Source organism: Pholcus phalangioides, unplaced genomic scaffold (genome assembly GCF_987345545.1).
Source record: "Pholcus phalangioides strain wild (caught in Gottingen) unplaced genomic scaffold, Ppha-v1.0 ptg000017l_1, whole genome shotgun sequence".
In the NCBI taxonomy this organism is placed as follows: Eukaryota; Metazoa; Arthropoda; class Arachnida; order Araneae; family Pholcidae; genus Pholcus; species Pholcus phalangioides.
In genome coordinates this window covers 16,699,949-16,727,541 of record NW_028301610.1, presented here as the reverse complement: position 1 = coordinate 16,727,541, position 27,593 = coordinate 16,699,949, and the positions used below count along the sequence as shown (strand labels likewise).

General features: G+C 37.0%; 1 protein-coding gene across 4 annotated transcripts; it reads left to right on the top strand.

Moving 5' to 3' along the window:
• The first annotated feature begins 108 nt into the window (after positions 1 to 108).
• Positions 109 to 27,253, top strand: LOC149072451 (uncharacterized). Of its 4 annotated transcripts, none has more exons than XM_089246271.1 (8): positions 374 to 683; positions 9,894 to 9,999; positions 16,677 to 18,247; positions 19,214 to 19,388; positions 21,353 to 21,515; positions 23,506 to 23,629; positions 24,464 to 24,641; positions 26,429 to 27,253. In XM_089246271.1, exons 3-8 carry the CDS (start codon positions 16,815 to 16,817, stop codon positions 26,954 to 26,956), a joined length of 2,601 nt encoding a protein of 866 aa, XP_089102397.1. In that variant the 5' UTR covers positions 374 to 683; positions 9,894 to 9,999; positions 16,677 to 16,814; the 3' UTR covers positions 26,957 to 27,253. The 4 variants fall into 4 exon arrangements, with proteins under 4 accessions (XP_089102394.1, XP_089102397.1, XP_089102393.1 ...); XM_089246269.1 differs by lacking the exon at positions 374 to 683 and adding an exon at positions 9,536 to 9,804; XM_089246268.1 differs by lacking the exon at positions 9,894 to 9,999 and having other exon boundaries at positions 109 to 683.
• Positions 27,254 to 27,593: the final 340 nt, after the last annotated feature.

Here is a 27,593-nt window from a genome sequence, read left to right as displayed (position 1 = left end):
CATTCATCTTCGAATTGAATGGAAGTTCCCATCTTCAGCTGTGAATGAAGCCGAGGCAGACATTAGCCGAGGCGAATGTTGTCGACGCAGACATTATCAGCTGCGAATGTGGCGGAGGCAGACACCATTAGGTCCGTTGAATCATCCCGTATTTTATGGGACAGATAAAGTTTTTCCTCATTCTTTGGCTTTGGGAGGGACGATCGCCCCATCGCCCCCCTCTGGATCCGCGCATGGCTCCCACCTAGATTCCTATCAGTCTTCCCTCCCCACTATGTAGGCCCATGATTGCATTTACGGAACATTTTTTTAAGAGAAACATAGTAAACACACATGCATCACATTCCAGCTGCTTATCCGTGCTTGCTGGCATTCTGCCAAACTATCGCAGGTATACAACACCTGCCCTATTTAAGGTCAACGAGTTGTTGAATCATGTCACTATATCTGAACTGTGTAAAAATAACAGCTAAAACCGATCATTTAGTTTAGTTGAGAGAGCGTGTGTGTTAGCTCTGTGAAAAGTCCGTGCTTTAATAGACAAGCTAAATTTTGACAATAAAGCACTTGCCCGGATGAAACTTGTGAACGGGTGATTAAAGTCCAGTGAGGTCAAGTGACTCGTGTGTTTTGTATACCGAGACAAGACTGGTATTTGGAATAGACATTGATCGAGTTTAAAGGTAAGGCTTTTCAAACTGTTCTAAGTTATAATCACATGAATGACAATTCGATAGTTATATAAAATGTAATGGTGACAGAGTGATTAATTTACCAATGATTTTTCTGTAAATAGGGCAGGCAGAAATTCCAGCCCTGAGGCCCGGGACAAATGTCTCAAATGTCTTTCCCCCCCCCCCCCACGCTATAAATTTATGAAGGGGGGCTCGTTCAAGGCTGGTATTACACTATAAAACTTTGATAAAAATTATTTTATAAAACTTGAAATATGTAACCAATAAACACATGTTAGGCAGGGATTACACTATAAAACTTTGATAAAAATTATTTTATAAAACTTGAAATATGTAACCAATAAACACATGTTAGGCAGGGATTACACTATAAAATTTTGATAAAAGATCTTTTATAAAACTGGTAAAATTCAATCAATAAGCGCATCGGTTACATTCGAGCAAATGCAATCGGTGATCTTATTAGTTGAATTTTTCGAGTTTTATCAAAGAGCTTTTACAAAACTTTTATAGTGTAATCCCGGCCTTACATTCGAGCGAACTTAACTGATCCGCCTATTGGTTGCATTTTTCAAGTTTTATAAACGAACTTTTATCAAACTTTTATAGTGTAATCCCGGCCTAAGATATAATATGTGGGAAGTTGGGCATGAAATGGGGAATAATACGTTTTGTATATATCGAATTGATCACATTTAGCCGTGATTATGATATTATCGTCAGTTTATACGAGTAAATTATGTAAAATTAAATTTATGCCAGGCATTATGCATAGTTGCCGATGTCGAATATTGAATTTAATAAATGTTTTCTCATCTAAGGCCAGGATTAACTAAATAAAAGTTTTGTAAAAGTGTTTTTTATAAAACTTGAAAAATACAACCAATAAACTGATCGGTTGCATTTGCTCGAATGTAATCGATCAGCTTGTTGGTTGTATTTTTCAAGTTTTACAAAAGCACTTTAACAAACCTTTTACAGTTTAATCGCGGCCTAAGGAGGCTGGGATTACACTATAAAAGTTTCACAAAAGTTCATTTATAAAACAACCTATAAGCGCATCGATTACATCCACTCAAAAAATGCAACCGATAAAAGCGCATCGGTTACATTCAAGTTTTATAAATGAACTCTTGTGAAACTTTTAATTTAATCCCGGCATTAGGCCATTATACACTATAAAAGTTTAATGAAAGAACATTTACAAAACTTGAAAAAAACCAATCGGCTTATTGGTTACATTCGCTTAAATGTAATCAATATGTATGATTGGTTGCATTTTTCAAGTTTTATAAAATAACTTTTTAAAACTTTTATGGTGAAATCGTGGCATTAGGATTATAGGCCTATTGTATTTTGTTATTTAAAAAAGATAAATCGATTTTGTTGATCGCCGGTTGTTATGAAGTAGGATTAGTAAAAAGTACACTTTTTGTCATTTGATCATTTTTTGTCGCACCACGGTCATTTTCTGCACACCGGATCTAATAAGACCGGGACCCACAATTTATTGCCGATTCCGAACGGCAGACATTTTTTATACTCAGAGGCTGGAGCACTAACCCCTCGGTGTGGGACCCCTTGTGGTAGCAATCTTTTTCTGTAGTCATGTCGCCATTTCTGTTGTACCCCTGTGTCAGGAAAGTTTCTGACAAGGACGAACCGGGTATCGAACTCGCGACACCTCTAAACATTCTTTGGTACTTTAGGCGAGTATCTTATCGACCTGGCTACCACGCCCCCTTTTGTTTCTTTATGACCACCTTTGATTTGTGACTTTTACCAAAGAGATTCCCCCAGTGATAATTAGGCAAGCCACACATAGGCCGAGGTTACACTATAAAAGTTTTATAAAAAATTTTAAAAATGCAACCAATAAGCGTATTGATTAAATTCAAGCGAATGGAACCAATAGGGATATTGGCAGGCCCGTAAGTAGGCTGGACCTCTTGGTCGCTTCACTATGTGCACGACCTAATCGTTAAAAAAAAACTGCACGGGGATAGCTGAATGAATGAACGCCAGGGTCTCTGCGACCGGACTTATCCCGTTGCCGAGATCTCTTCCAGCCCAGCTTCGTGACAGAGTCTGGAACAAAGTGAGTGTGTACACCTAACAGTCTGAGTATGTAGCTAGTGCTGTGTATGAAATTACAGTGCTGCCATCTATACTTCAAATTGTGAGTGAAGTGTAATGATTGAATATTTGTAACGTTGTAGGCCTGTTGCTCTCTGTGGCGAGACTTTTTAACGGGGAGATCGGGTCGCATTCGCGCCTTGAAGTTGGAAACCACAGAAAACCAACTACAGCCGACCACCACTGTGGGGTTCGAACCCGGATCCTCGCATCGCGAGTCCGTCACTATAACCACTCGACCACCATAGCGGCGCACGGGGATAGCTATTGGCTGTAGTGATATACGATCAGCTTTGAATAAAGAGTTATTATGGTAAATTGATGTTAATTTCAATCCTATTTGACGGCTAAAAAAAATTTTTTCTTTAAGAAGTTCATTGTGACCCACCCTCTAAGCCATATATGCTAGAGTCGTGACCGCGAGCCAAATGTTGCCCTCGGGGTTATCTGTTGTGGCCAGCCACCTCAAACCTAATTTTTTCAAAAATGAACTAAGCGGCACATATACAGATCGCTCAATTTATCCGTGGTGCAATTCCAGAGCGTTTAAGCAGCCCATGGCACATTTTCAGATAACTTAAGTAACCCGCGGCTCATTTACAAATAACTTGAGTGACCCGCGGTCCAGTTCCAGAACACTTAAGGGATCTCTCAAAAATGGGCCACGAATCACTCAAGTGACAGGCTCAGTTTTAGAGTAGTAGTCATAGGTGGAGATAGACTTGGAAGTCTGGGGGGGTACGATGATGATGTCAATTCTGATATATACATTCGATCAGTCGACCACGTCCACCCCGTATCTCCACCCATGAGTGTGTACATCGCTCAAGTTACCCGCGGCACATTCCCAGATTAGGTAAGTAAACCGCGACATATTTACGGATTACTCGAATGACGCGCCGCAGTTTCAGAGTACTTAAGCTGCCCGCGACACATTTCCAGATCATTTGAAGGGGTCCGCGGAACATTTGGAGATCACTAAAGTGGCTCTATAGAAGACATCAATAGGGAAAATGTTAGTTCAGGTGCCTACAAACTAGGGAAAAGTTTCTCGTTTTTGGCACACCCAGTAACATGCCATTAAGAGTATTTCATATTTTTAATAAAGGGTGGTTGACGTGAGAATCATTGGAAACCCCCCTCGTCATCAAAAGTCAACAAATCCGAACCCCCCCCCCCTTCATCGATGCTGACGTAATGCTTTTTAAAGTCTTATTTGGAAATGTCTAAACTCTAATGTTAAATTGCTGCCTCTCGATACAACGATAATCCCTCGAAAACGATATTTTTTTTTTTGATCCGCAGAGTATCGTTATATCGAGGTTTCGCTGTACATTAGATAGTTCCATTATAACCCTCGCAATTGCTGAATAACAGAAATGCAGGATTTTAGCTCAAAGAAAATGTCTAGTTTTAGAATAGAATTAAAAAAATTAACGATTGTGACTATTTTTTTACAACCAATTATTACAACCGTTTTATCAATATCAGTTTACCCTTCGTCTCATTCAGTGACGATTTTACGGGGGGGTGGGAAGAGCGGCTTAGAGCGCTATTGCCCTAGGAGGCAAGTTCAGAGGAGCGGCGAAGTGGCCAAAAAAATTAAAAGAATGGGAGAAGGGCGGCAAAATTTGTATAACCCTAAATAAATCTGCCTCTGCCGAGACGGCGAGAGACTGTCAGACTGAGCAAAAGAGTGACTTGGGCAAGCATGTGAGTTAACAAAAGAGAGAGGGACCAGGTCAGTGAGTGACCTACAGAGTGAGTGAGTGCAAGCATGTGAATGACTAAAAGCGTGATTTGTAAATAATCAAATTAATTACATGTAAATAATCAAAAGAATTACCTATAAAGCAAGGAACCATGTCATTGAGCGGCCAAAAGAGTGGCCTAGACTAGAACAAGCGTGTGCAAGCATTTGAGTGACCAGAACAGTGTGAAAGCATTTGAGTGACCAGAACAGTGTGCAAGCATTTGAGTGACCAGGACAGTGTGCAAGCATTTGAGTGACCAGAACAGTGTGCAGTCATGTGAATGACTAAAAGAGTAACTCAGAAACACAAATGTACGTGCAGGAGTGGAGGGGGGGGGCCCAGTGCATTGTAACACGTGGTGAATTGGAGGAAAGATTAGTCAAGAAGAGAATGGGAGAAGAGCGGTAAAATTCACGGAGCCCGCAGGTGGTGAAACCATAAATGCGCCTCTGGTCCCGTTCAACCAAACGGAATGCATGGTCACCGTACTTGTAAACGGGACGTTTTTCGGATAAAGTTATCACATGTGATCACATTAAGCGGAGCGGACTGTCTATACAGTGTGATTACATAATTACCCTCTTGCCGCAATTTACCACCGAACCGTTCTAGAGGCGTACTTCCAATTAAAGAAAAACTTTCAAATGACGTATAGAACTCTCTCGGATAAATAATTCATGCTGCAAAGGCTTGTATAGTTATTAAAATACAAAAATTAACTTTTTATACGGGCAATGTCTTCAAAAACCAAATCAGAAAAGTGTTGCCCTGTCTCTCCTGAGCTCAATTAAAAAAATTCCACCTTCGTGAGTGCAATATTCGCCAGGATATTTTTGAATTCAAAAATCGGAGAATAGTTGAACAGTGTAAACTAACAAACAATGCTTCTTTCCCTCGTTTATGCTGTTCTTTCCCAACTTTTCTCCGATTTTGGAGAATAGTTTGGCACTATGTTAAAAGATACGACAGCCTTCAAGTCAGAGGTCTTCAATGTATTTCCTGCGGGACACATTTGGCCCTTGGAGCTTCTGTTGTGGCTCGCCGATCATTTTCAGAAAATGGTTGAAACATTGAAAAACGATTAATTCTAGAATTTATGAAAGAGATAATCCTAGAATAGATGAAAGAGATAATCTTGGAATAGATGAAAGAGATAATTCTAGAATTTATGAAAGAGATAATCCTAGAATAGATGAAAGAGATAATCTTGGAATAGATGAAAGAGATAATCCTAGAATAGATGAAAGAGATAATCCTAGAATAGATGAAAGAGATAATCCTAGAATAGATGAAAGAGATAATCCTAGAATAGATGAAAGAGATAATCCTAGAATAGATGAAAGAGATAATCCTAGAATAGATGAAAGAGATAATCCTAGAATAGATGAAAGAGATAATCCTAGAATAGAAAAATGAAAGAGATAATCCTAGAATAGAAAAATGAAAGACTATTTTCTAGAAAGATATTCTAGAATTATCTTTCATTTATTCTAGACTAACTGCAAGATAATTCTAGACTAACTGCAAGATAATTCTAGACTAACTGCAAGATAATTCTAGACTAACTGCAAGATAATTCTAGACTAACTGCAAGATAATTCTAGACTAACTGCAAGATAATTCTAGACTATCTGCAAGATAATTCTGCAAAGATAGTTGTATTATTCTTTCCCTCACCTTTTTTTTTAATTTCACAAATACAAACATGTGTTACACGAATACAAACATGTGTTACACGAATACAAACATGTGTTACACGAATACAAACATGTGTTACACGAATACAAACATGTGTTACACGAATACAAACATGTGTTACACGAATACAAACATGTGTTACACGAATACAAACATGTGTTACACGAATACAAACATGTGTTACACGAATACAAGTATGTAGTACACAAATCTAGAAATGTGTTATACAAATATATAATACACAAAAAAAAAAAAAAAAAAAGATGCACACATATTACAAACAAACACTTTGTAGCCCCAAGGGACTGAAAAGTCCTTCCAGCAGGCCTAAAGGAATAAGCTATAGAATATTTTTTCTTGCAACAGCATTATTATATCTATTAGATATGTGTTCACAAATGTATTTTCGCTTATCTATATATATCTGAATAATGTTCACAATTAAGTTGTTTTTCGTGAAGCTCAATATAATGCAACCATCGTACACCACTTCTTTTATTTATTATTATACTCTTTCAATACTTTCATCTAAATGGTTTCGTAATCTATGCGTCTGACGAAGTCAAAAATCTCATGATTTATGTTTTTATAATTATTAAATTGATTTTCAGTGTGAAAATTTTTCAATATCTTAGGGTTCAATTCTACAAAGATAATTGTATTATTCTACAAAGATAATTAGATAATTGTATTATTCTACAAAGATAATTAGATAATTGTATTATTCTACAAAGATAATTGTATTATTCTACAAAGATATGTAATTCTAAAATAAATGGAAAATTTTAGAATAAATGAAAAATTCTCGGAAACAAACTGAAGAAAATTCACAATAACAAATGATTTAAGAATTTTTGAAATTTCAAAATCAATCAAAAAAATTTGTAATGAGAGAAATAATTTTAATTTCTGATATAAATTATTTCACAATCAATAAGAGTAATTGCATGCTTATTGATAGAAATGATTTCACGATTTATTGAGAAAGAAAATAATTTCGGAATTTAATCATTTAAATTGATTTCAAATTGAATTAATTCTGAGACTAATTTCAAATGGTATTTAATTTATACACCATTCTTTTTTCAGAATTAGTCAAAAAAATTATTTCATAACTAATCAAAACTGATACTGAAATTTCTTTTATTAATTATAAGTCGTCAGTTATTTTTGTATCTGCTTAACTCGGGGCCCCATTGGCTCCATCTATTAAGATATCACTAAATTACATGTGTTGTTGGCCCGCGGGCTTCGTGGGAAATTTTAAATTTGTCCCGCCGTGTCGATAAGATACTCGCCCTAGGTACCAAAGGATGTTTAGAGGTGCCGCGAGTTCGATACCCGGTTCGTCCTTGTCAGAAACTTTCCTGACACGGGTACAGCAGCAACGATGACATGGCCACAGAAAAAGATTGCTACCGCAGGGAGTTTCACATCGAGGGGTTAGCGCACCAACCTCTCGGTGAGTATAAATAAGGCTGCCGTGTCGGAAATTGGCAATAAATTGTAGGTCTGACTAGCCCGCGTGTACAGAAAATGACCGTGGTGCGACAAAAATGATCACATGATCAACGAGTTTTGATTGTTGTATCTAAATTTTCAACTGAGTGCCATGAACGTGTTGCAAACTCAATAATACTGTATTATAAAATTTTTAATAAGGGTCGTTCTTAAATATTATGTCAGCAGAATTTTAACTTTTTTTACCCTCTTCCCCCCCTTGTCGGCAAAATTTTGTTAGCTCCCCTCCCTCCTAACACATATTGAGATCATAGATGTACGCGGAGGGGAAGTCATGAGCCCCCCTTCCCCCCGGTTCGGGATTCTAACCTAGACCTGCGCAGTCAGGGGCTAGCTCCCTAACCACTCGACTGCCACGCGGCAAAGCTAAAATTTCGCTTCATTCGACCCGCGGCATATTTTCAGATCATTCAAGTAGACCCATGGCACATTTAAAAATCACTTGTGACCCCGCGGCACAGTTCCAGAACACTTAAGCGGTCCGTGGCACATTTAGATATCTCTTAAGTGACGTGGAACAGTTTTAGAGCACTTAAGCGGCCCGCATCGCAGTTCTACGTCATTCAAGTTAACCGCGGCACATTCCCAGATTAATCAAGTGATGAGCGGCATTATTTACGGATCACTTGAGCGACGCGCGCCACAGTTTCAGAATACGTGAACGGCCCGCAAGACATTTCTAGAACACTCAAGTGGCCCCGGGCACATTTCCAGATCATTTGAAGGATCCGCGGAACATCTAGAGATCACCAAAGTGGCTCTATAGAGGACTAATCAATGGGGAGAGTGCTAGTTCGTGTGCCCACAAACTAGGGAAAATTTTTTCTCGTTTTTGACATTCCCAGTAAGATGCGATTAAGCAGGGGCGTAGCCAGAAATTTCGTTCGGGGGGGGGGGGAAGATACCACTTTCATTTTGCGGGGGGGCCAAAGTGACAGAACAATGGATTTGGCCATCTTTTTCCCTTTTTTCGGTCATTTTCTCACATTTCGGGGGGGGGACCAGACCCCCAAGTCCCCCCCCCCGCTACGCCCTTGCCATTAAGAATATTTCATAAAGAGTGGTTGATGACGTAAGCACCATTCAAACAACCCCCCCCCCATCAATGCTGATGTAATTACTTGAATGACCCCAAAATAATGATTTATTAAATTAAGTATTTAATTAAAAAAATCTAACTATTAATTAAACATTCCCCACACACACAAATAGTTTCCCTTTCATATTTCCCTCGTGTTATTTTTTTACGTAAATTTTTTTTTTTGAAAAGTTAGATAATAGGGTTAAGTGAAGCTGCTCATTCTTAGGTGGCCCGCAACACTCCTTCAGACCAACAGAAAAAGTGGCCCGCTCTCTCTTAAAAGGTTCAACACCCTTGGTGTAACAACGCCTTCCCCGGTAGAGGAAATCAGCGCCTGATTGTCGGCTTCACCGCAAAGTAAAAATACACCGAAGACAAAATACGTAATGTTCTCGTCGTCAACCTTTAAGTTGCCGGAATGATGTGAAGGTCACTTTTAATTTCTATAAGATGCTGATAAAAAAAAAAAATAAATAAACTAAAAAAGGTGGAAAAAAAAAACCCCATCTTTTTTTTTTCTTGTAATACTTGTTTTCACTGTTTACTCATCCGATCACAGACGCACAGCACTCTTATTATAGGATTTGTATCTTAAAAAGCGCAAACGCAATCTTTTCAATGATAATCGAGTGCAGTGACGTCAAATTTGAGAGATAGGGCAAATGTAGAACACCCGAATGTGGGTCTTGCCTGGTGCTCTGGGTGAAGTCGCGTCTCTAAAAACGTTCCAAAGGTTCCTTGAACAACCTTCTATTAGTATTCAAAACAAGTCGTGTGCGAAAAAAGCGTTGCAGCTACTTTAACAGATTTTAACAAGTTTTTTTTTTGTATGTTTTAAGAAACCACGAAAAATAAATTGGTGACTCTTTTTTAATATGAATTTTGTTGTCTTCGGCGCCATGTGCAAACTCAATTCCCGGTAAGTAATTAGTTTATTTTTTCCGATTAAAATAAACTTTTCCTTGTATCTATACATAGCGAATTGATTTAATTACCCGGTTGTTACAGTTAGGGAGAAATGGTCACGTGCTCGATTAACTAGCATGCACGTCGAGCTTGTTTCTTCAACGTGTACTATTTGGATACTTAACAAGTCAGTTGACCAGAAATAAACGTATGTATTGTCTTATTAATTTAAGAGAATGTTAATTACTTGGAATCGTATTAAGTTACCGTATTTTAAAGTGTATAGGGAACCCCCCTTTTTGCCAAAAATAGATGTTTCTTATACATGGATAGTATTATCAGGGCCAGAAATGGGGGTAAGGGAGCAACAAAATTTAGGGGGGGGTGGCAGTTTTAGGTGGAAACAAAGAACGCCGTTATAAAATTATCGAATTTTGAAGTTGGTGGCGGCAAAATCATGATTGTGTGTGTGCCCAGGGTGGCAAAAACCCTAGTTATGGCCCCGAGTAATATTGATTTTCAACTTTTTTATTCCAAATTTTAAGCCCAAAAAATCGGGGGTTCCTTAGACACGAGGGTTTCTTTATACACGTTAAAATACGGTAATTTATTTTTCAATTTTAATATTTCTTATAATTTATTTTCGGTTAGACGCAAATTATTCGTGTGGAATGATATATTTTTTTTCTATATAAATTTCTCAATTAGTTTTTACAGAAAAATGTTAATCATATTCTGTCAATAGGTAAATATGGTTATTTAACTCTCCAGTGCACGAGTTGGGTCTCGCAGACTATACGGAATTACGTACAGTGAAACCTCGATATAACGATACTCTGCAGACCAAGAAAAAATATCGTAGAGAGGTTATCGTTATATTGAGAGAGAGCATTATCAGCCACCACCAGATTTATACTGTTGCTGACATCTCTTCTGAATTGGCTTTATTAGTACCACCATAAAAAAATATTTATTCTCAACAAAAAATTAAAATTAGTTGATTAATAAAATTCATTTATTCCACACTGTAAAGTGGTTTACTGCACAGCACTGTTGTGTACTACACAGAAAGTAGCTTCACAGCAACTTCATTAAAACACTTTCGGAGAGTAGATAGTGCAAAATACTTATGCTATTAAACACCCTCGAAAGAACAAAAACTGGTGAGGAAAATACAAATTCCGCAACAGACAAAATGTCCAACGAGGTGGCTGAAAAAATATGTCCATATAAAATATGGATGTCCAAATATGGATCTAAATTCTAAACTATATCAAAAATACAGCAACCCAATGAGAGCAATAGGAAACTAATAATTAAAATAAAAATATATTGAAGGTAATTTTGAGCGAAATATAAAATATATCGTTCTGGCAGTTTCAAAATCTCAAATATCGTTACGGAGGATTTACCGTATCGTTGTTTGGAGATGAATTTTTAACATGAGACTAGGCCAGAGGCTCGTGACTTCAACCTTTTTCTAGTCACGAGCACTCACTGTACCCGTCATCAAAAGAAGAGCACCCTCTCGGCAAGTTTGACATATGAATGCATGAAATCAGGATTTCAATCCTCGAATACGATTTGTACAAGGTGTTTAATTGAAACGTTGGTCTCAAGTGCTCGCGAGCACGAAATCGGGCACGAGCATCGAGCACTCTGGGTGCTTCAGATAGTACCGTGGTGATCGTGAGCAACGGGTTGAAGATGCCTGCTATAGGCAATTCCAAACGAGATTTGCAAAATATCTTTGTAGAAGAATTTATCGTAAAATCGATTATCGTTGTAGCGAAGTTTCACTGTAGTATTTTGATACATTTATTATAATATTTTCATACATTCATTTTGTGTTCATATTGTAGCTAAAATAATGTAATTAACTATTGCTGCGTACTATTTTTTAGTAAATTTCAAATTAACAGTTCTGGATTACTCGTAACATCATACTAAAACAAACACAATATAAGAATAATTTAAGAAAATTAAGAATAATTTTTTTTTTAATGTTTGTGAAATTACTTATATTTTCATATATTATAAGCTCTTTCATCTCTCAATTTTAGTCATTTTAAAATGACCATATCAATTAACATTGAAAAAAAATGTTGCTTGACTGCACGTGTTGGGTCCAATGTTGCCAACTTAGTTATTTTTCAAATTAGATCTGGTCTTTTTTTTCCGCCATTTAGTTGGAAAAATACCCATCTAGTTGTTTTTCCACTATTTTTCAAAAAAATTTCCAGTGTACTAGCAGTCTATTAAATACGTGAAAATACGGGGATGTCGCCGGAAATACGGGACGTATGGTCATGCAAATAATCACTGAAATTAATTCTAGTCGTTTAAGTGGCCCTTCTTACGCTGGGTTTCTGGGTGTTTTTGATGAATCTAGTTGGAAAATTTTTTGGCTTGACAACACTGGTTGGGTCTCGCAGACCTGGATAAATCCAGAAAAAAAAAAATAGTCACCACATGCCCAAGTTTGTACAATTGACGACAGAGACGTCGGAAGTGTTTCGAACCTGTGGGTGCTCGTCTTGAGTTCCATATAGGAAATTTCGATTTCTGAATCAATTCTGTGGGTGCTCGGACCTGTTTTACAAATTTTCGTGGGTGCTCGAGCACCCACAGCACCCCCGGCTCCGACGCCACTGATTGACGAGTTTAAATAAGAAATCGGCGCGAGAACCTCGAGAGAATTTTCCTGCCACCTGCCGGTAAATAAGAGAAATAAAAGATGATGGGTCTTGGACCCAACCCGTGCACTTGGGGGTTAAAACAGTGGTTCCTCAGCAATGGCCCTTTGCGGTACTAGGATATTCTGGGGGGGGGGGGGGCACGGGTGAAATTCGGATAAAAGGGGAGCCTCGACAAGTGGTAAAGGGGGCCAAGAGAGCTGTGAAGAAATGAAGCTTCTTGGATTGTATTTTTACGAAGACCTATTTTTCCCATATTATTCGGCTCTTAAGAGGGATGATCACCTTCTAGATCCGTGAATGGCCCAGGGTTCCAGAGATAGATCTTATTTATAAAAGTTTTGTTTATTATATAAATTTAGTTTGATTAAATTCAATTCGAAAAGAAAGGGCCTCGGATACGACAGGGAGCCACAGGAAGAAAATATGGCCCAATTGGTGAGGGGCATGAGCTGAAAAAAGTTGAGACACACCGATTTAAAACCGTGCTTTGAACTAGTTTTGATATACGTTGTATAGCTTTTCCAGACCCTGGTGCCACAAATGTGTGGGTTGCTATTTCTCGGTGTAGAATTTCTTCTGACAAACGGAATTAAACCCTGACTTATAGGATTGTGTAAGTTTTGAATTGGGGAATATGGTAAATATGAACTTTGGGGGGCTTTCATCAAAGTACAACACTTAAAGTTGAACTTTCGGGGTGTTTGAGATGGTTTCCATGAGAAAGTGCCTCCGGAAAAAATGTGATTTTATTACATAAAAATTGAGCAATAGAATTCTAAAAAAAAGTATGTGAAGATGAATATACCCTGCATCATCTTGGCTGAAAAAATTAGAACGAAATGAATTATTTCTTCACACAAAAATAAATAAAAAAAAAAAATTGAAAAAATAAAGATTTGATGGCATTTGTTTTTAATGAATTTTTTTTTTTTTGGTATCAAAAATGCAATAACATTTTGGAAATTCCAAAAACTGAATACTCGGGTCCGAAAGAGATGGAGAAGCATGCGTAACCAACGGGATATCACTAGAAAGTATCAGAGATAAGCGATGGGAATTGTGTTCCAGAGATAAGTTTTTTTGTATCTCTTTTTTTCCCCACAAGAAGATAACTCACTCGCACCCTCTTTGAATTTTTATTAACCTTGATCCAATGACGCCAAAGTATCAAACCACTTATAAACCCCCTTCATTACCTTTACCATCGAAGCATTTTTACTCATAATATGCTTAAAATGTATAAAGTAATAGTTGCATTTGTAAGACAGTAACAGATTTGGCTTTTAAATCAAATTTTAATTGTAGTGAATCGTATTGTGATTTGGCTTTGCTTTTTCAATGGTCGTTTCAAAGTTACGCTGAATCAAAACAATGTAGAAAGAGTTTGTGAAATTAATTCGAGTTTGTGTTCGTAATTTTCAATAAGTGTTAGGTGTAAATAGATTCGTGTTAACACTTCTTAATGATTGACCGGGCAACAACTTTCTAATGGTTTTAGGCACACAGGGGTTGCATAAAAAGTTAATTTTTTTCATTTGAATAACTTTCTTTAATAACTTTTTCATTCTTCATTTAATAATTTTTTTCATTTTAATAAAACCCCTTGCAATATGAATGATATATCTGAGTACTGCACGTTATTTGTATATTTTTCTAATTGGAAGTATGCCTCTGAATCAACGGTTCGCCAATAAAATGCCATATCCTGTTTGCTATGCACTCTGTATATACAAAAAATTTTTGAATTCATATATTTCTGTAATGTGGCTTTTTTTTTCACACACCGTATAGGGAAAACTTTTATAAACCTTGAAAACGTTATTTTTCAAACTTTATCTTCCGAGTTGGTTTTCACCGTAAAATTTCACTAAATTCATTTTTAGTATCTGTATACCGTACCGAAACATCGAGTGATTTTTAAATTACCTTTCTATTGTACTATAACCATAAGATATGAATTTAAGAGAGGTTTAAAATGTTTCAAGGTACAACATTGGGTCTTGTACCTTGACATTGGGTAAAATTACAAAGACAAAAAACCAAATACTCATTATTTTTCCAGTAATATTTGTATTTTTCAAAATTCATATATTGAAATAAAAATATCAAAATGACGCGAATATGATTATCAATATAAGACATACAAGATTAACAATAATAGAGGGTAGGAACGTAAGTGTATTTACGTAGATGAAATGCATAATTATTCCAAAAGTACTTACAAGTGGAAAGGACATCTCTTACTCCACAAATTCGGCCTAAATTTGGTGGTAATTTGTAAGCCGGTAATTTGGCCTTTTTTTAGCATTAATGCATATAAATGCATAAAATCAAAGAATTTTCAGTATACACTGTATAAGTGCATATTTTTGAAGGTTTATTTGAGCTCAATTTTTTTTATTAATAATTTTTCAAATAAATATTGTTCATAATATTTTTATAACATTGGTTTTTTCCCGCAGGAGAAATTTAGTGAATAAATTACTTTGTGTAAAATATATTTAGTGTAAAATACTTTATAAATAATGACATATTTATAAAGTATTTTACGAATATTAACCGTTCTATCTATTGTAAGGCTATTTCTAGAGACGTCAAAGTATTAAATTATTTTTAGAAATAGTTTCGAAATTCTTTTGTTACTGGTATTTCCGTTATTGGGCAGCTACAACAAAATGAAAAGTAAAAAATGCTTGAATAAAGAATATGTAGAAGTTATTCGCATATGCGGTATATATGAGGGGATATTTTTTTGTAAGTGTACACATGCACTAAGAAATAGAAAAGATGCATTTTAAAAACACGTCTGCTTTTTTTTTCATAGTAATTTTTTTAATGCATATTTCTCATTTTGTACACATTTCACAAATTTTGACTTTTCCAAGATTTCTAGTGCATATTCTGGGGTGTTTAATGCATATTTTGGTATTTTAAGTCCACTATTTGTATTAAAGCATTTTTAAGTGCATATTTGCAGAGCATATTTTACTTTTTTAGTGCATATAATCCGGGCTCTACTTATCAGTTTTGCCTGTACACTCGGTACGTGCAGTGCACTTATGTCGCCATAAAAATCGAATTTAATGCAAATAAGCGTGAAGATAACTTTGTTTTTAATAATACTGTACGTCTTGTAATGCTGGTTTCACACGTATCATCATGTGAAAACAACCAACATTGCGGATCGAATTCTTCGTACTAGCTGGAATCTACGTAATCACGGGTAAATATAAATTCTCGGTAGAAATGAAAAAAATTATCGAAATTCCCAGCGATTGTTCATAAACACCGGATTTATTTTCACGTTTATTTAAGATAGTACATAAATTAGTATATTTTTGATTATACTCGAATATTTAATAACATATGTAAATGCATGAAACCTCATTCCATTTCAATTCGCGAAACTACGTACTAAGTCTAAAATATCTATATTTTATTATTCGACTTCACAACTGAATTTTTCAGACAAATTCAACTTTTTAATAACTTTATTTCGAGTCTTTTCTGTTTTCTCTGCGACTGGATTACATCTATAGTTGGAATAATAAATTCATAATACAGGGTGGTTATGATTAAATTGACACTACTAAGACCTATGCAGCGCCTGTTCTGGTGGACGTATTTCGTTGAAATATATGTAGGTTATATAGACTAGTGGGGAAAAGAAAGCTGCAGTAAAAAGCTTCACTTTTTCACCTAGTGGTGGAAAATTTAACTATTTTATTGCATTTTTCTTTTTTTCATGGTCCATATAACGTATCTACCAAGTTTTAAGGAAATATGTAAACTAAAACGGGCGCTACATAGGTCTGAGTAGTGTCAGTTTAATGGCACTACTCGGAATTGTAATATGTCGCGCTCATTCTAGCGGACGTATTTCGTTGAAAATTCGTATATACGTTATATAGACCATTGGTAAAAGGGAACTGCAATGAAAAAGTGTCACTTTTTCACCTAGTAATAAGAATTGAGCTATTTTTTAATTGCAGCTTTCTTTTCCCTCATAGTCTATATAACCTACATACCAAGTTTCCACAAAATACGTCCACCATGGCCGGCACTACATAGGTCTCAGTAGTGTGTTTAACCACATGTACACGTAATATAAAAAGTGAAATGCGTATTCAATTTTCAAAAATATAGCACGATGAATCTTGATATAATGAAAATGTTTATTTTGCAGATTTATGATGAATGTACGATGGAATTGTGGACATACATAATCCACTGTCTTGAGGAAAAACTAAGCGAATCATAGTTTTTAAGCCCAGTTATTTAATTTTGCGATAACGAGTATAGTGAAAATTTGCATTTTAAAACAATGGCGTCTTCTGAAAAGGCCAACAAATCAAAAACTCGATCATCAACGAATGAGGAAAGAGACGACAAAGCTTCAAATAGTCGTAAAGAATCCCAAAATGTTGTGCCTATGGTTGTGATTGATAAACGGGGTAAGAAAACGTCCCTTCGACATGCTTCGACACAAACATCCGAAGAGATCCCATCAAGTTCCACAACAGTTGAGGAAAGCTCAAAGAGCAGTGGAGACAACGCTGCTGCTGAGTTACCTAAATTATGTGATGCCTGCTCAAAATCGATGTTATACTATATAGCTGCTGTTCAACAGTTTTTAGAAGGTGTGGCAAGTGACGTGAGCAATAAAGTTAATCCTATTTCAAAGTATTCGTTACGCACGGGAGATAAATCCGGTCAGCCATTATTGTCTGGTTCCGATGTAACCCTGCCAAATGTTGGTGCTGGACATGATCTTAAGAGTAGGAAAAAGAACGTATTGGGTGAAGATGAAGAAAATTTTCTGCCTGGGGTCAAAGTTAAGAGTAAAGTTGAAGCATCTAGAACTACTTCTAGAGCGTCCAAATCTCCTGACGTGGAGCTTGTTGAACATTCCGAAAAAGCGTCCCATCATCAGGATAGACACACGGCTAATGTAACGGGTGAGACAACACACGGCCATCAGTCTGGAAAGATCCCAGATTCAAAAATACAACACACAACACATCCCCATTTGGAGCTTGTTGAACATTCCGGAAAAGCGTCCCATCATCAGGATAGACGCACGGCTAATGTAACTGGTGAGACACCACACGACCATCAGTCTGGAAAGGTCCCAGATTCAAAAATACAACATACAACACCCTCCAACGTATACGCCAATAACGAATCCCAAAACCTAAGAAGTGAAAGTCAGAGATTTGATGGATCAAGCTGTCAATACGAATCCCATGCTGACCGCGAACATCACAGAGACGAATTTTCAAGGGATGGTGGCGAAACTGGATACAGCGTTGGAAGTCAGTCACAGACTTCCACCTCACAGAGACCCGGTCAAGAATACCGAGTAGGAAACGAATACCTGAAGTCAACAGAAGGGATTGATAATAATAGTATTATGGCAAATGAGGATAGGCTAGCTCAGGGAAGCATATTAGACGCTTCACAAAATATTCGTGATGATGGCGGTGCGCATATATTCTCGGCACGATACGGTTCGGAACATACGGAAGGTGTATTCACGATCAAAACTACTGAGACTTGGACCAGTGATAATGGAATGTTGGACCAAACTGAGAATTTAACAGAAGCGCACATAATAACAGATGAGGCTTTCGTCACTTTGGCAAGAAACAACGCTGATGTGATTGGATGCCTTGTTCTTGGAGCATCTCTGATCCGGAGTAGAACAAACAGAGCTCTATGCGTTCTTGTTTCCAGCAATATCAGTGCAGATTTCTTGTAAGTATTATTCATTTTTTTTTTACGTTTCTGATGCACTAGAAATAAGTATAGGGTGATTATATTCAAATAGACACTACTCGGACCATTGTAGTGCCTATTTTGATGGACGTAGTTCGTTGAAACTTGGTATATAGATTATATGGACTATATATGGGGAAAAGCAAGCTGCAGCAAAAAGAGCCACTTTTTCACCTAGCGGTTGAAAATTGAACTATTTTTATTGAATTTTTCCCCCATGGTTCATATAATCTACATTCCATACATGCTCAACCTATGGACCAAATGTGGCCCGAGTCACCTGATGTGGCCCATGACATCAAACCTAATTTTGTAAAAATATATAAACGCAGTGGAGCATTCCCAGATCATTTAAGTGATCACTCACATTTACAGATCACTCGAGTGCCCTTCGGCACAGTTACAAAGCACTTAAACGTCAGTGGGGCGCAGTTTAACATCACTTGAGTAACCCACGGTGCAATGTCAGATCACTCAAGCGGCACGCGGCCCATTTCCAGATGCCTCAACTAACCTGCGGTGCTGTTCCACATCACTTAAGTGGCCCGCGACACCAGGGCCGGAACTAGAGGGGGCTGTGGCAACTGCCCCTGGCGGCAAAATTTAGGGAGTGGCAGTTTTAGGTGGAAACAAGGAACACAGTTACAAAATTTTCACATTTTAAAGTTGTGGGGGTGGCAAAAATTCTAGTTACGGCCATGCGCGACACGTTTTCAAACCATTGAAGTGACCCGCACTCCCCTTGAGCACCCTTGCTATATACCAAGTTTCAACCCGCCAGAAAACAGGCACTATATAGGTCTGAGTAGTAACAGTTTAATTATAACCACCCTGTACGTAATTTTTAACAGGATGGAAGGTGTGTCAGTGATTTCACGGTTCCTCGTATTACCATAATTTGAATTTATCTGTTTAAAATAAAAAATTTGAATATTTTGGTGACAGGGGTCCGCTTTCGTCTATCTTCCACGTGGTCCAAAAAATCCGCTCGCTTGATTCCTTGGGTACAACAAAACTTGCTCTCCTTGATCAACCAGAATTGGGAATATCTTTCATGAAGCTCAATGTCTGGAGACTTGTTCAGTTTACAAAATGCGTGTATATGAACTGTGATACGGTGGTAAGTATAAAATATTTTGCACATATACCCCCATTATTTCTTTTTGACGTGAATACGTTTTTTAAATCATCTGACGATACTGGCGCATTCGCAAAAAAAAGTTGCGTGAAGAAATAATTCAACCACACTTTACGATCAGGGACGTAATATTGCGTCCAAACACCTGCGGAATAAATTCAAACAAGCTGTTTTCTTTTTTCTCTCTCCATCATCGCGAGGCTTTGTTGTAACCCTACGAAAAGTTGCTCTTTTTACCTTCCTTTTATTTCTATACAATTATTAGTGATTTTTTTTTCCTACTTATGATGTATCCTACTGCTATATTCATATAAGAGCGAAAGGTAACAGATAGGGGGAGGGAGGGAAAAGAGAAATCTACACACTTCGTATACCTACTCTTCCATCTCTATACTGTTATCTGTACTTATCCTTATCTATTATATTGTTTTCCTTTCATTTATTTTTTCTTCCTTTTCTTCATCTTTCCCTTTTTCTAACGTGTGGTTAGGTTAGGCCAGGCCAAAGAACGTATTCACGTCAAAACGCGCAGCCCTGTCTGCGACACAGCCTACCCCAATTTTTTTTGCATTGATAAACTCAACTTTTGTTTCGCAAAAGGATTGTGTGGGGTAGCTAATCCATGAACCATAGATCTGCAGATTCAACGAAAATTACTTTTCTGTAAAGCCGAGTCCACTCTCTCAGTGCTACGCAGTGGAAAAGCTGTTTTTAAGGTAGAGCTGCACACAGTACGGTCGATATAGACGGTGAACAGCGCAAAATTGCGTATCCCCGCTCTCGTCGGAGATAATACGCTGGGAGTCGGTATATAAAAGAGCCGCTATGCAATTGTATGGGCATCGTCATGGACTGCATCGCGAGGATCCAGGTTTGAACCCCACTGACGGCATAGCGGTTGTCCAATTTCGAGGCGCAAATGCGAGCTGATCTCCCATTGAGACATTTAAAAAAAGTCTCTTTACAGCAATCAGGCCTACAACATTTAAAAAATTCACGCAATACAATATATAATTCAAGCAAAGTAAAACTAGCCATGTTGTCTGCTTCCGAATTGGGGAGACAGATGGCAGCACTTGAAAAGCAACACAAGTATTACTCAGAAACAAACTTCACGTAATGTTCGCAACACACACACATTCCAACTTTTATCCATTCGTTAGGAATTTCATAGATGAATATGGACGAGATGCATGTGCGGTTTCAAAGAAATTGGCTCATCCTGCGCATTCTATTTGAACAGCGTTTGCTTTCTATGTGCATCGCTGTGTGGTGATCGGTACTAGCACGCGGTGCTTCCACATGGGACAAGCTGCTCGACCAGTCAAACCTCGTTCCGTTCAAAGTTCTGCACTCTTCTGATCTGTTTTGAACCACCATCAGTATTTGCACGGTAACTGTGTCGCATACAGCAGCGGTTGTGGATCCGGCTTTAGACTCTGAGCAGCGTCCACACCTGCAGCGCTACGCAGCTCTGATGTGCAAAATAAACTGATAGCTGCTCAAAACGGAGCATGAGAATGCAGAACAGTGCAGCGGAAAACCAGTTTTTGTTGTGGAGCTGCGCACAGCGTGATCGATGTAGATAGTGAGCAGCGCAAAATTGCGTATCCTCGCACTCGTCGGAGCGCGGTCTTGCTGGAAGTCTGTACATGAAAGAAAATGGCTGACTCGTGAGGGACGGTGTTTTTTTCTTTTGACACTCGTAGCTGTCTTGTGCAATGATCAGTATCAGCGTGCGCTCCACATGGAACAAGCTGTTCGACCACTCAAACCTCATTTCATTCAGTTCTGCTACTCTTCTGTGTTTTGAGCCGCTATCATTTTTTACGTGTTATAAAGTCGCGTTGCGCAGCGGATGTGGACCCTGCTTTACGTGTTGCATTTTTTCTTTTTTTTATGCCCATTCACCTTTTCATATTTAATTTCGCATGTTTGTTTCATAGGTAGTAAAAAACTGTGATGAGTTATTCTCCTTCGAAGAATTGTCTGCTGTGCCTGACATTGGTTGGCCTGATTGCTTCAACAATGCCGTTTTTGTATTTAGACCTTCGATGACAACATTTTGGAAGCTCTTGGACTTTGCAGAACAGAATGTCAGTTATGATGGCAAGTTTCAATTCTTATATATTCTCTAATGTTAACAAACGAATTTGAACGCAATTTATCGACGTTAAATTTCAGTACTTTAAGCAGAATCCAATCTGATTTAATTGATTTCCAAATAAATTATATGTGTGGGTGTGTGTGTGCGCGCGCCTGCCAAAAATTTTTAGTAGTAACAACTCTTAATCTATGAATGTAAAATATAAAAGCTATACGAGCTGTGAAGAAGACAAAACGAAAGCTTTAGACAACTCCAGAATTAGGCAAGTACGACGGGTACAGTCTCTGCAAACTGTAAAATATTAGGGCCATTTGGATTAAGATACATTGACTATGAACGTGTATCTTAATTTTGACTTCTAAATGCTCCACAAAACCCCAGCTAGAAACCCAATTTACATATGCCAAGAAAAACGAGTCTCGCGCCTTAACATACATAGATCCTAGGCCAAGGTTTTATCATTACAGCAACAATCCCGATATATTGTTTATAATTTTTGTGATTGTGCTTTTAATTGGTTTGCTGTATTTTTGAAATATATGACATCCATATTTGTTATGGCCATCTTTTTCTCAGCCACCTCGTTGGGCATTTTGCCTGTTGTGGCGTTGTATTTGTATTTTGTATATCTCGGGCTCCTAAAACTCTCTCAAAACGGCAATCCCGAAATAGCTCGGGTTCTTAAAACTCTCAAAACGGCAATCTGAGCCCAAATACCGTTGAAAGTTTTCTTATCCTGATTACGTTTTCTTCCCCTCCTGTCAATTAACTGCCATGGGGCGGAGCCAGCTTTTGTTCAAAGTCTGATAACGGAAAGGGAGAGAGACGATGCTTTTCTTTTCCTTTAGAGGTAGCATAGTGTTATTGCGTGCAGCATAAATAACAGAAGACGATAGCTTTTTCTCTCTTATGTTTTGTTTTATAATTATGTGTTAGGATGGCAAAGCATTTATCAGCTCGCAATGGGAAAAAACATTCTTCTGTTTTTTTTCATTCCCGTTTCAAATAGGTGGTAAATTCTAGAAGGGATTTCCAATGTGGCAGTTATAATGCGGGTCAGGAAAATTTTAAAAGCCTCTCGAAGGGTTAAGAGCTAGGTTAAAGCCTTGTCAACCCTTTTCTTCGTTCAGGGCAGGACATGCATACAAATGCAGAGTGGATACTATCGACCGCGAAATAAATGCACGTGATTCCTCGTGAAGAACTAATAAAGAAAGGTGTTTTCCGTTTTAATATCGGACAAATATTTCGCTAGTTACAACGTTTGAAGTTGTGATGGTCAGTTACACGCTAAACACTCAGCAAAAGTAAATTTTTCCCCCATGTAAGAAGGTTACAGCTAACTGAAAATGAACTGAAATATTCAATCCCGTTAGTAGCCGAGATTAGATTTTTGTTTCACGATTGACCCTTGTTCTATTCATGTAGAGTGATATAACCTTGTTATTACATATTACCTTCGCCCACTATATCGACAAATTCATCACCAGATTTGTAAAGTGTTATCCAAACGACATCTATTTGGAAATTGTTTTTCCTAAAATCAACACTATTGTCAAAAAATGTGGTAATTTTCTCTCCCTTCACTATTTTGTCCATCAAGTCAAATCTTCAGAGGGAACGTGCAAGGAAAAAAAACTGGTTTGCACATCTTTAGCTTGCTTGATTTCTCTCGGGGTTGATAGCATTATTCCTAGCTTCAAAAACACTAAGTTATACGTTCGGTGAATTTGGCTGGATGTGGAAGAGATGGAATCAATTTTTAAAGCTTTATAACCCCATCATTTATTGGTCCGATCAAAAAACTGAGCACCTTTCCGTATTAGTTTTTCACAAGGAATCACATGGGGGGGATTATTGGCGGAACATATTATACACCCTGTATATTGTAGAGGGACAAAAAATGCCTAAGCTTAGCCTTGGCGATGGATCGAATCATGAAAATTATTAGTGTAATTTTTCGCTGCTTGTAACTTGTGGTTTTAATTACAGGTGGTGATCAAGGAATCCTGAATGATTATTTCAGTAATTGGTCCGAAGATATCAATAAAAAGCTTTCTTTCATTTATAATTTGATGGCAAATGTTTCTTATGGATACACTCCAGCCTTTAGAAGGTAAGTACAATGACCGGTTTCGAAAGTATAGAGCTAAACTTAGGCAAAAATAGGCAAAATCTGTCACAAGCGTAATGCTTTTTTACAATGAAAGTAATTATAAACCATCTGTGTGTGTCCTCTAAGTAGAAAAATCGGGGACGTGTAGTTTGACTGAGATGCTGTGAACGTGCTATTCGTTATACATTTAAGTTCTATCACGTTACAAACTTGTCTACACTCGTCTCGTTACGGCCAGTTTAACGCTAGAAAACGTTCTTGAACAAACATGTTCTATGATATATGAGACACATAATCCACATCATTACCCGCCTTTTTTTTTCCCCCTGTATCATTTCGAATACACACACATTCTTGTTTTCTTTTACATCTCTAATTCAGTTGGATTGCTGGGAACATCATGAACTTTCACACTTGGATATAATATAAGCCCATATTAGCGGTGTTTTCAAAGATTAAATGTCTGCGGTTTCAATGAAAAGTGCGTCATCTTATACGTTTCATTGCACTTTACAAAAGAATATTTCTATACTCAGATGGCAAATGTTATAAGTCACTTTCTCAAAATTTCACGATGATATATTTGTAAAGAATATTTTGCCAAAATGAGATACGGTGGCTTTTTGACTTATTGCAATTTGCCTCTGTTATTTCCTCATAAACTGAAAGAGAAAGACGAAATTTTGCCCTCTTCCAAGATTTTGACGAACGAGACTCGGAATGTGAACAACTGAATTTTTTGGGAAAAGTGACTTATGACATTTCGCTATCTGAACGTAGATTTACAGTAATATAAGTTCAATATTTATAGATATGTTATAAATTTCGTTTCAGGTTTGGACAAAACGTGAAAGTTGTTCAGTTTATCGGGACTTTAAAACCATGGCACGTGAAATTTGTCAGTGAAACTGGTAAAATCGCATCCTCTACGGCGGTGCACCCTACTTATGTGCGATTTATACAATTCTGGTTGCACATATTTCGCACAGAAGTAATTCCACATTTTTCACAGGTTAGTAATAATATATATATAAAAAATTTTTATCACCTTAAATTCAACGTTCGTAGTTTTCTCAATTTGAAGTTTTTGACAGTGGATTCATAATTTATGTAAAATAAGATATAATATGTTTAAAATATAAAACACTTATTTAATCATAATTATGATAAAATAAGTGTCAGTGAGTCTTGGAAAATGAATCATAGATAAGAACCGAACATCGCCCAACTGAATCATTCATAAAGAATCAAATACTGAAATATACAGGGTGTGTGAGAAAACTTAAAAGCCCCCGTTTCAGCTTAAATAACTCGTGAACCGTTGCCTGTATAGAAACGTTTAAATTTTAAAACAAAGTACCTGAGAACCGAACGTATTTTAGATACTTTATTTCACGGGGAGCCTTATATGTCCCGAGTTATAAGATTCAATTTTTTTATTTTTCCTCCCCGTTCTCTAATTTTCAATTTAAAAGTTGTCCTGTCTCTACTGAGTCCAACAACAAAAAAAATTCATGTTTCTAAGTGCAATATTCTTCTGGATAATGTGTACATTGAATGTCGAGAGCACATTTTGGAATTTCTAAAAGCTTTAACCCTTTGCGGTCCCGAGGTTTTTCGTCACTTCGTTGATACAGTTCGTACTTTATATACAGCACCTCCCCTGGATGTTTGTACCTTTACAGTTTTTGTATAGCTTATCAGTTCTGAGAATCCGAATTCACAAGGGCTACCCTATCATTGTAAGGGGCCGTTATAACAATGAAGTATCGTTGTTTTCTGATGCGGTCCCATGTCGAGTCCACTATGTCCACAAAAGGTTAATGAACTGCAGCTGTAAAGAAAATTTCGAATTTCACGCCCATTTTTCTCAAGTTTGTCCCTTAATATATGCTGTTCTTTCCCTCATTTATAGTGATTCGATTTCAAATATCTCAACTAATATTGTTTTTGTTTTTAACTTTTTCTAATTGGAAGTTAGAGAACAGGCGGACCGTCTGAAAAATTGATTTTGTATTTCTGTACATGTACCGCACTAGTAATATAAACAACATATTAAAAGTGGGCACGATATTTGAAATATTTTTTATTGTCAGTATGTTTCAAAGCCAACTACTTTCGAGTTATTTGAGATGAAATGGACTCAAATCAATATACAGGGTGAAATTTATCTTTAGGATTAGAAATTTTTTTGCATAGTCTGTTATGCTTATCAACTGCGAATGATATGATATAGAAGGGTTTTAACCCATTTTTGACCGCAACGTAAATTCAAGACCAAATTGCGTAATTTTTTATATATATTATAACTAGTTACTTGAATAACATATTTGAGAAGTTTCAAAAAATTGGATATTAATTTAGCATGTTTTTCTTTGTAATTAATGTAAATTTAAAATTAATAAACTTTTTAACTAATATAAATTAACTTAATATATCCAATTATTTTAATTAAATTAACTAGATATGATGTTCGGAAACGTGACAAAAAATTAATTTAAGAAAAATATTTTTCTATTTTAAAACATTTATTTCTGTTCATGGAAAAAAAATTCCAGATCAAAAATCGGGATAAAATTTCCAAAAATTTCATTTTTAAAAAGCCATAAAAAATTTAAATTTCTTTGTAAACAAATTTTAAAAAATACTGTGGCACTCATTGAACTTTTTTTAATTTCCAAAAATGTTAATTTCATACAAAAGTTTGAATAAAAAATTTTTTAAACCAAGTGTTGCTCAAATGGAGCGTCGGTCAAAAATGGGTTTTGGCTAATAAAAAATTTTCTATATCGTTTTTAGGAAATTAAAAACTACGTTTCGTCGCATCAACTACTCAGCCCAGATGAACTCCTGCGATTCTTCCCCAGTTCGTCAGATTTCGATTTCCAGCTTTCACCACCATCAGTTAGATTGCACCCTACTGACCATTTCCAGACTGGCCACACTAACGAAGCTATAGCCGCGTTGCGACGCCTCATTAGTGCATCAGCTGAAGGTACTACACAAAAATCTGAATCGCAACCAGCTGGAAACCGCCGTGACACGAAAACCAAAGCCGACGGCGTTGCCGAACGTGCGCCAGAATCTGGAGAGGATGCAACAAAGCCAACGTCGACCGATGAAGAGATAGACGGTGCTAAAAATCAAGACTTACCTTCCCTCGTCGATTCGGAAGGTGGGGAGGGTATACCTGGGTCATCTCTTGGAAATTATCAAGGGATGTTGGCATGGGAACAAGGACGAATGGATTACCAGGGTGACGACAACTCGGACACAATCATCAAAAGATTACGTTTCTTGATACGCGGTGGACCAGAGCAAATTTGATCCGGATTTCTCAATCTCCTGCAATAATTTCCTATCCGCTGGTGCAATTTGCGTTCACTTCACGGAACTCGGATTTCAGATGCAGGCAGGAGCCTTTAAGAAACATATCATATTTTTTTTGAAAATTGGTGATCAGGACATTTTTGTATTAATTTGACTTTAAAGAGAACTAAATATTTTTAGTGAAAATTATATTAATTACGTTGTGTTTTGGAAGCACATTAATAATGAAATCTAAATTTCGCTTTGTTCGTCCTGTAGATCCTGATGTGAAGTAAAATTATAGCAATTGAGAAATATTTTCTTTTGGCAATCATGACATCTAGCATATTAACCCATTAACGATCACGGACGAGATATCTTGTCCAAACGTAAGTGGAAGAAATTCATTCCAGCTCTTCCTGGTTTTTTTTTACTTTTATCATCGCGAAGCTTCATTGTAACCCTATTAACGGAATTTTTTCCCTTCCCTTCCCCCCCCCCGTTCTTTCGATACTCCTGTTAAGTGATTTTTAAAACCAACTTTCTAATTAGAAGTTAGAGGACGGGAACCGTGTAAAAATTTATATTTTGTTACGCAACTGTATTTTCACTCTCAAATCTGGTGCGGGGTAATTTTTGAACGCCTTTTGAGCAT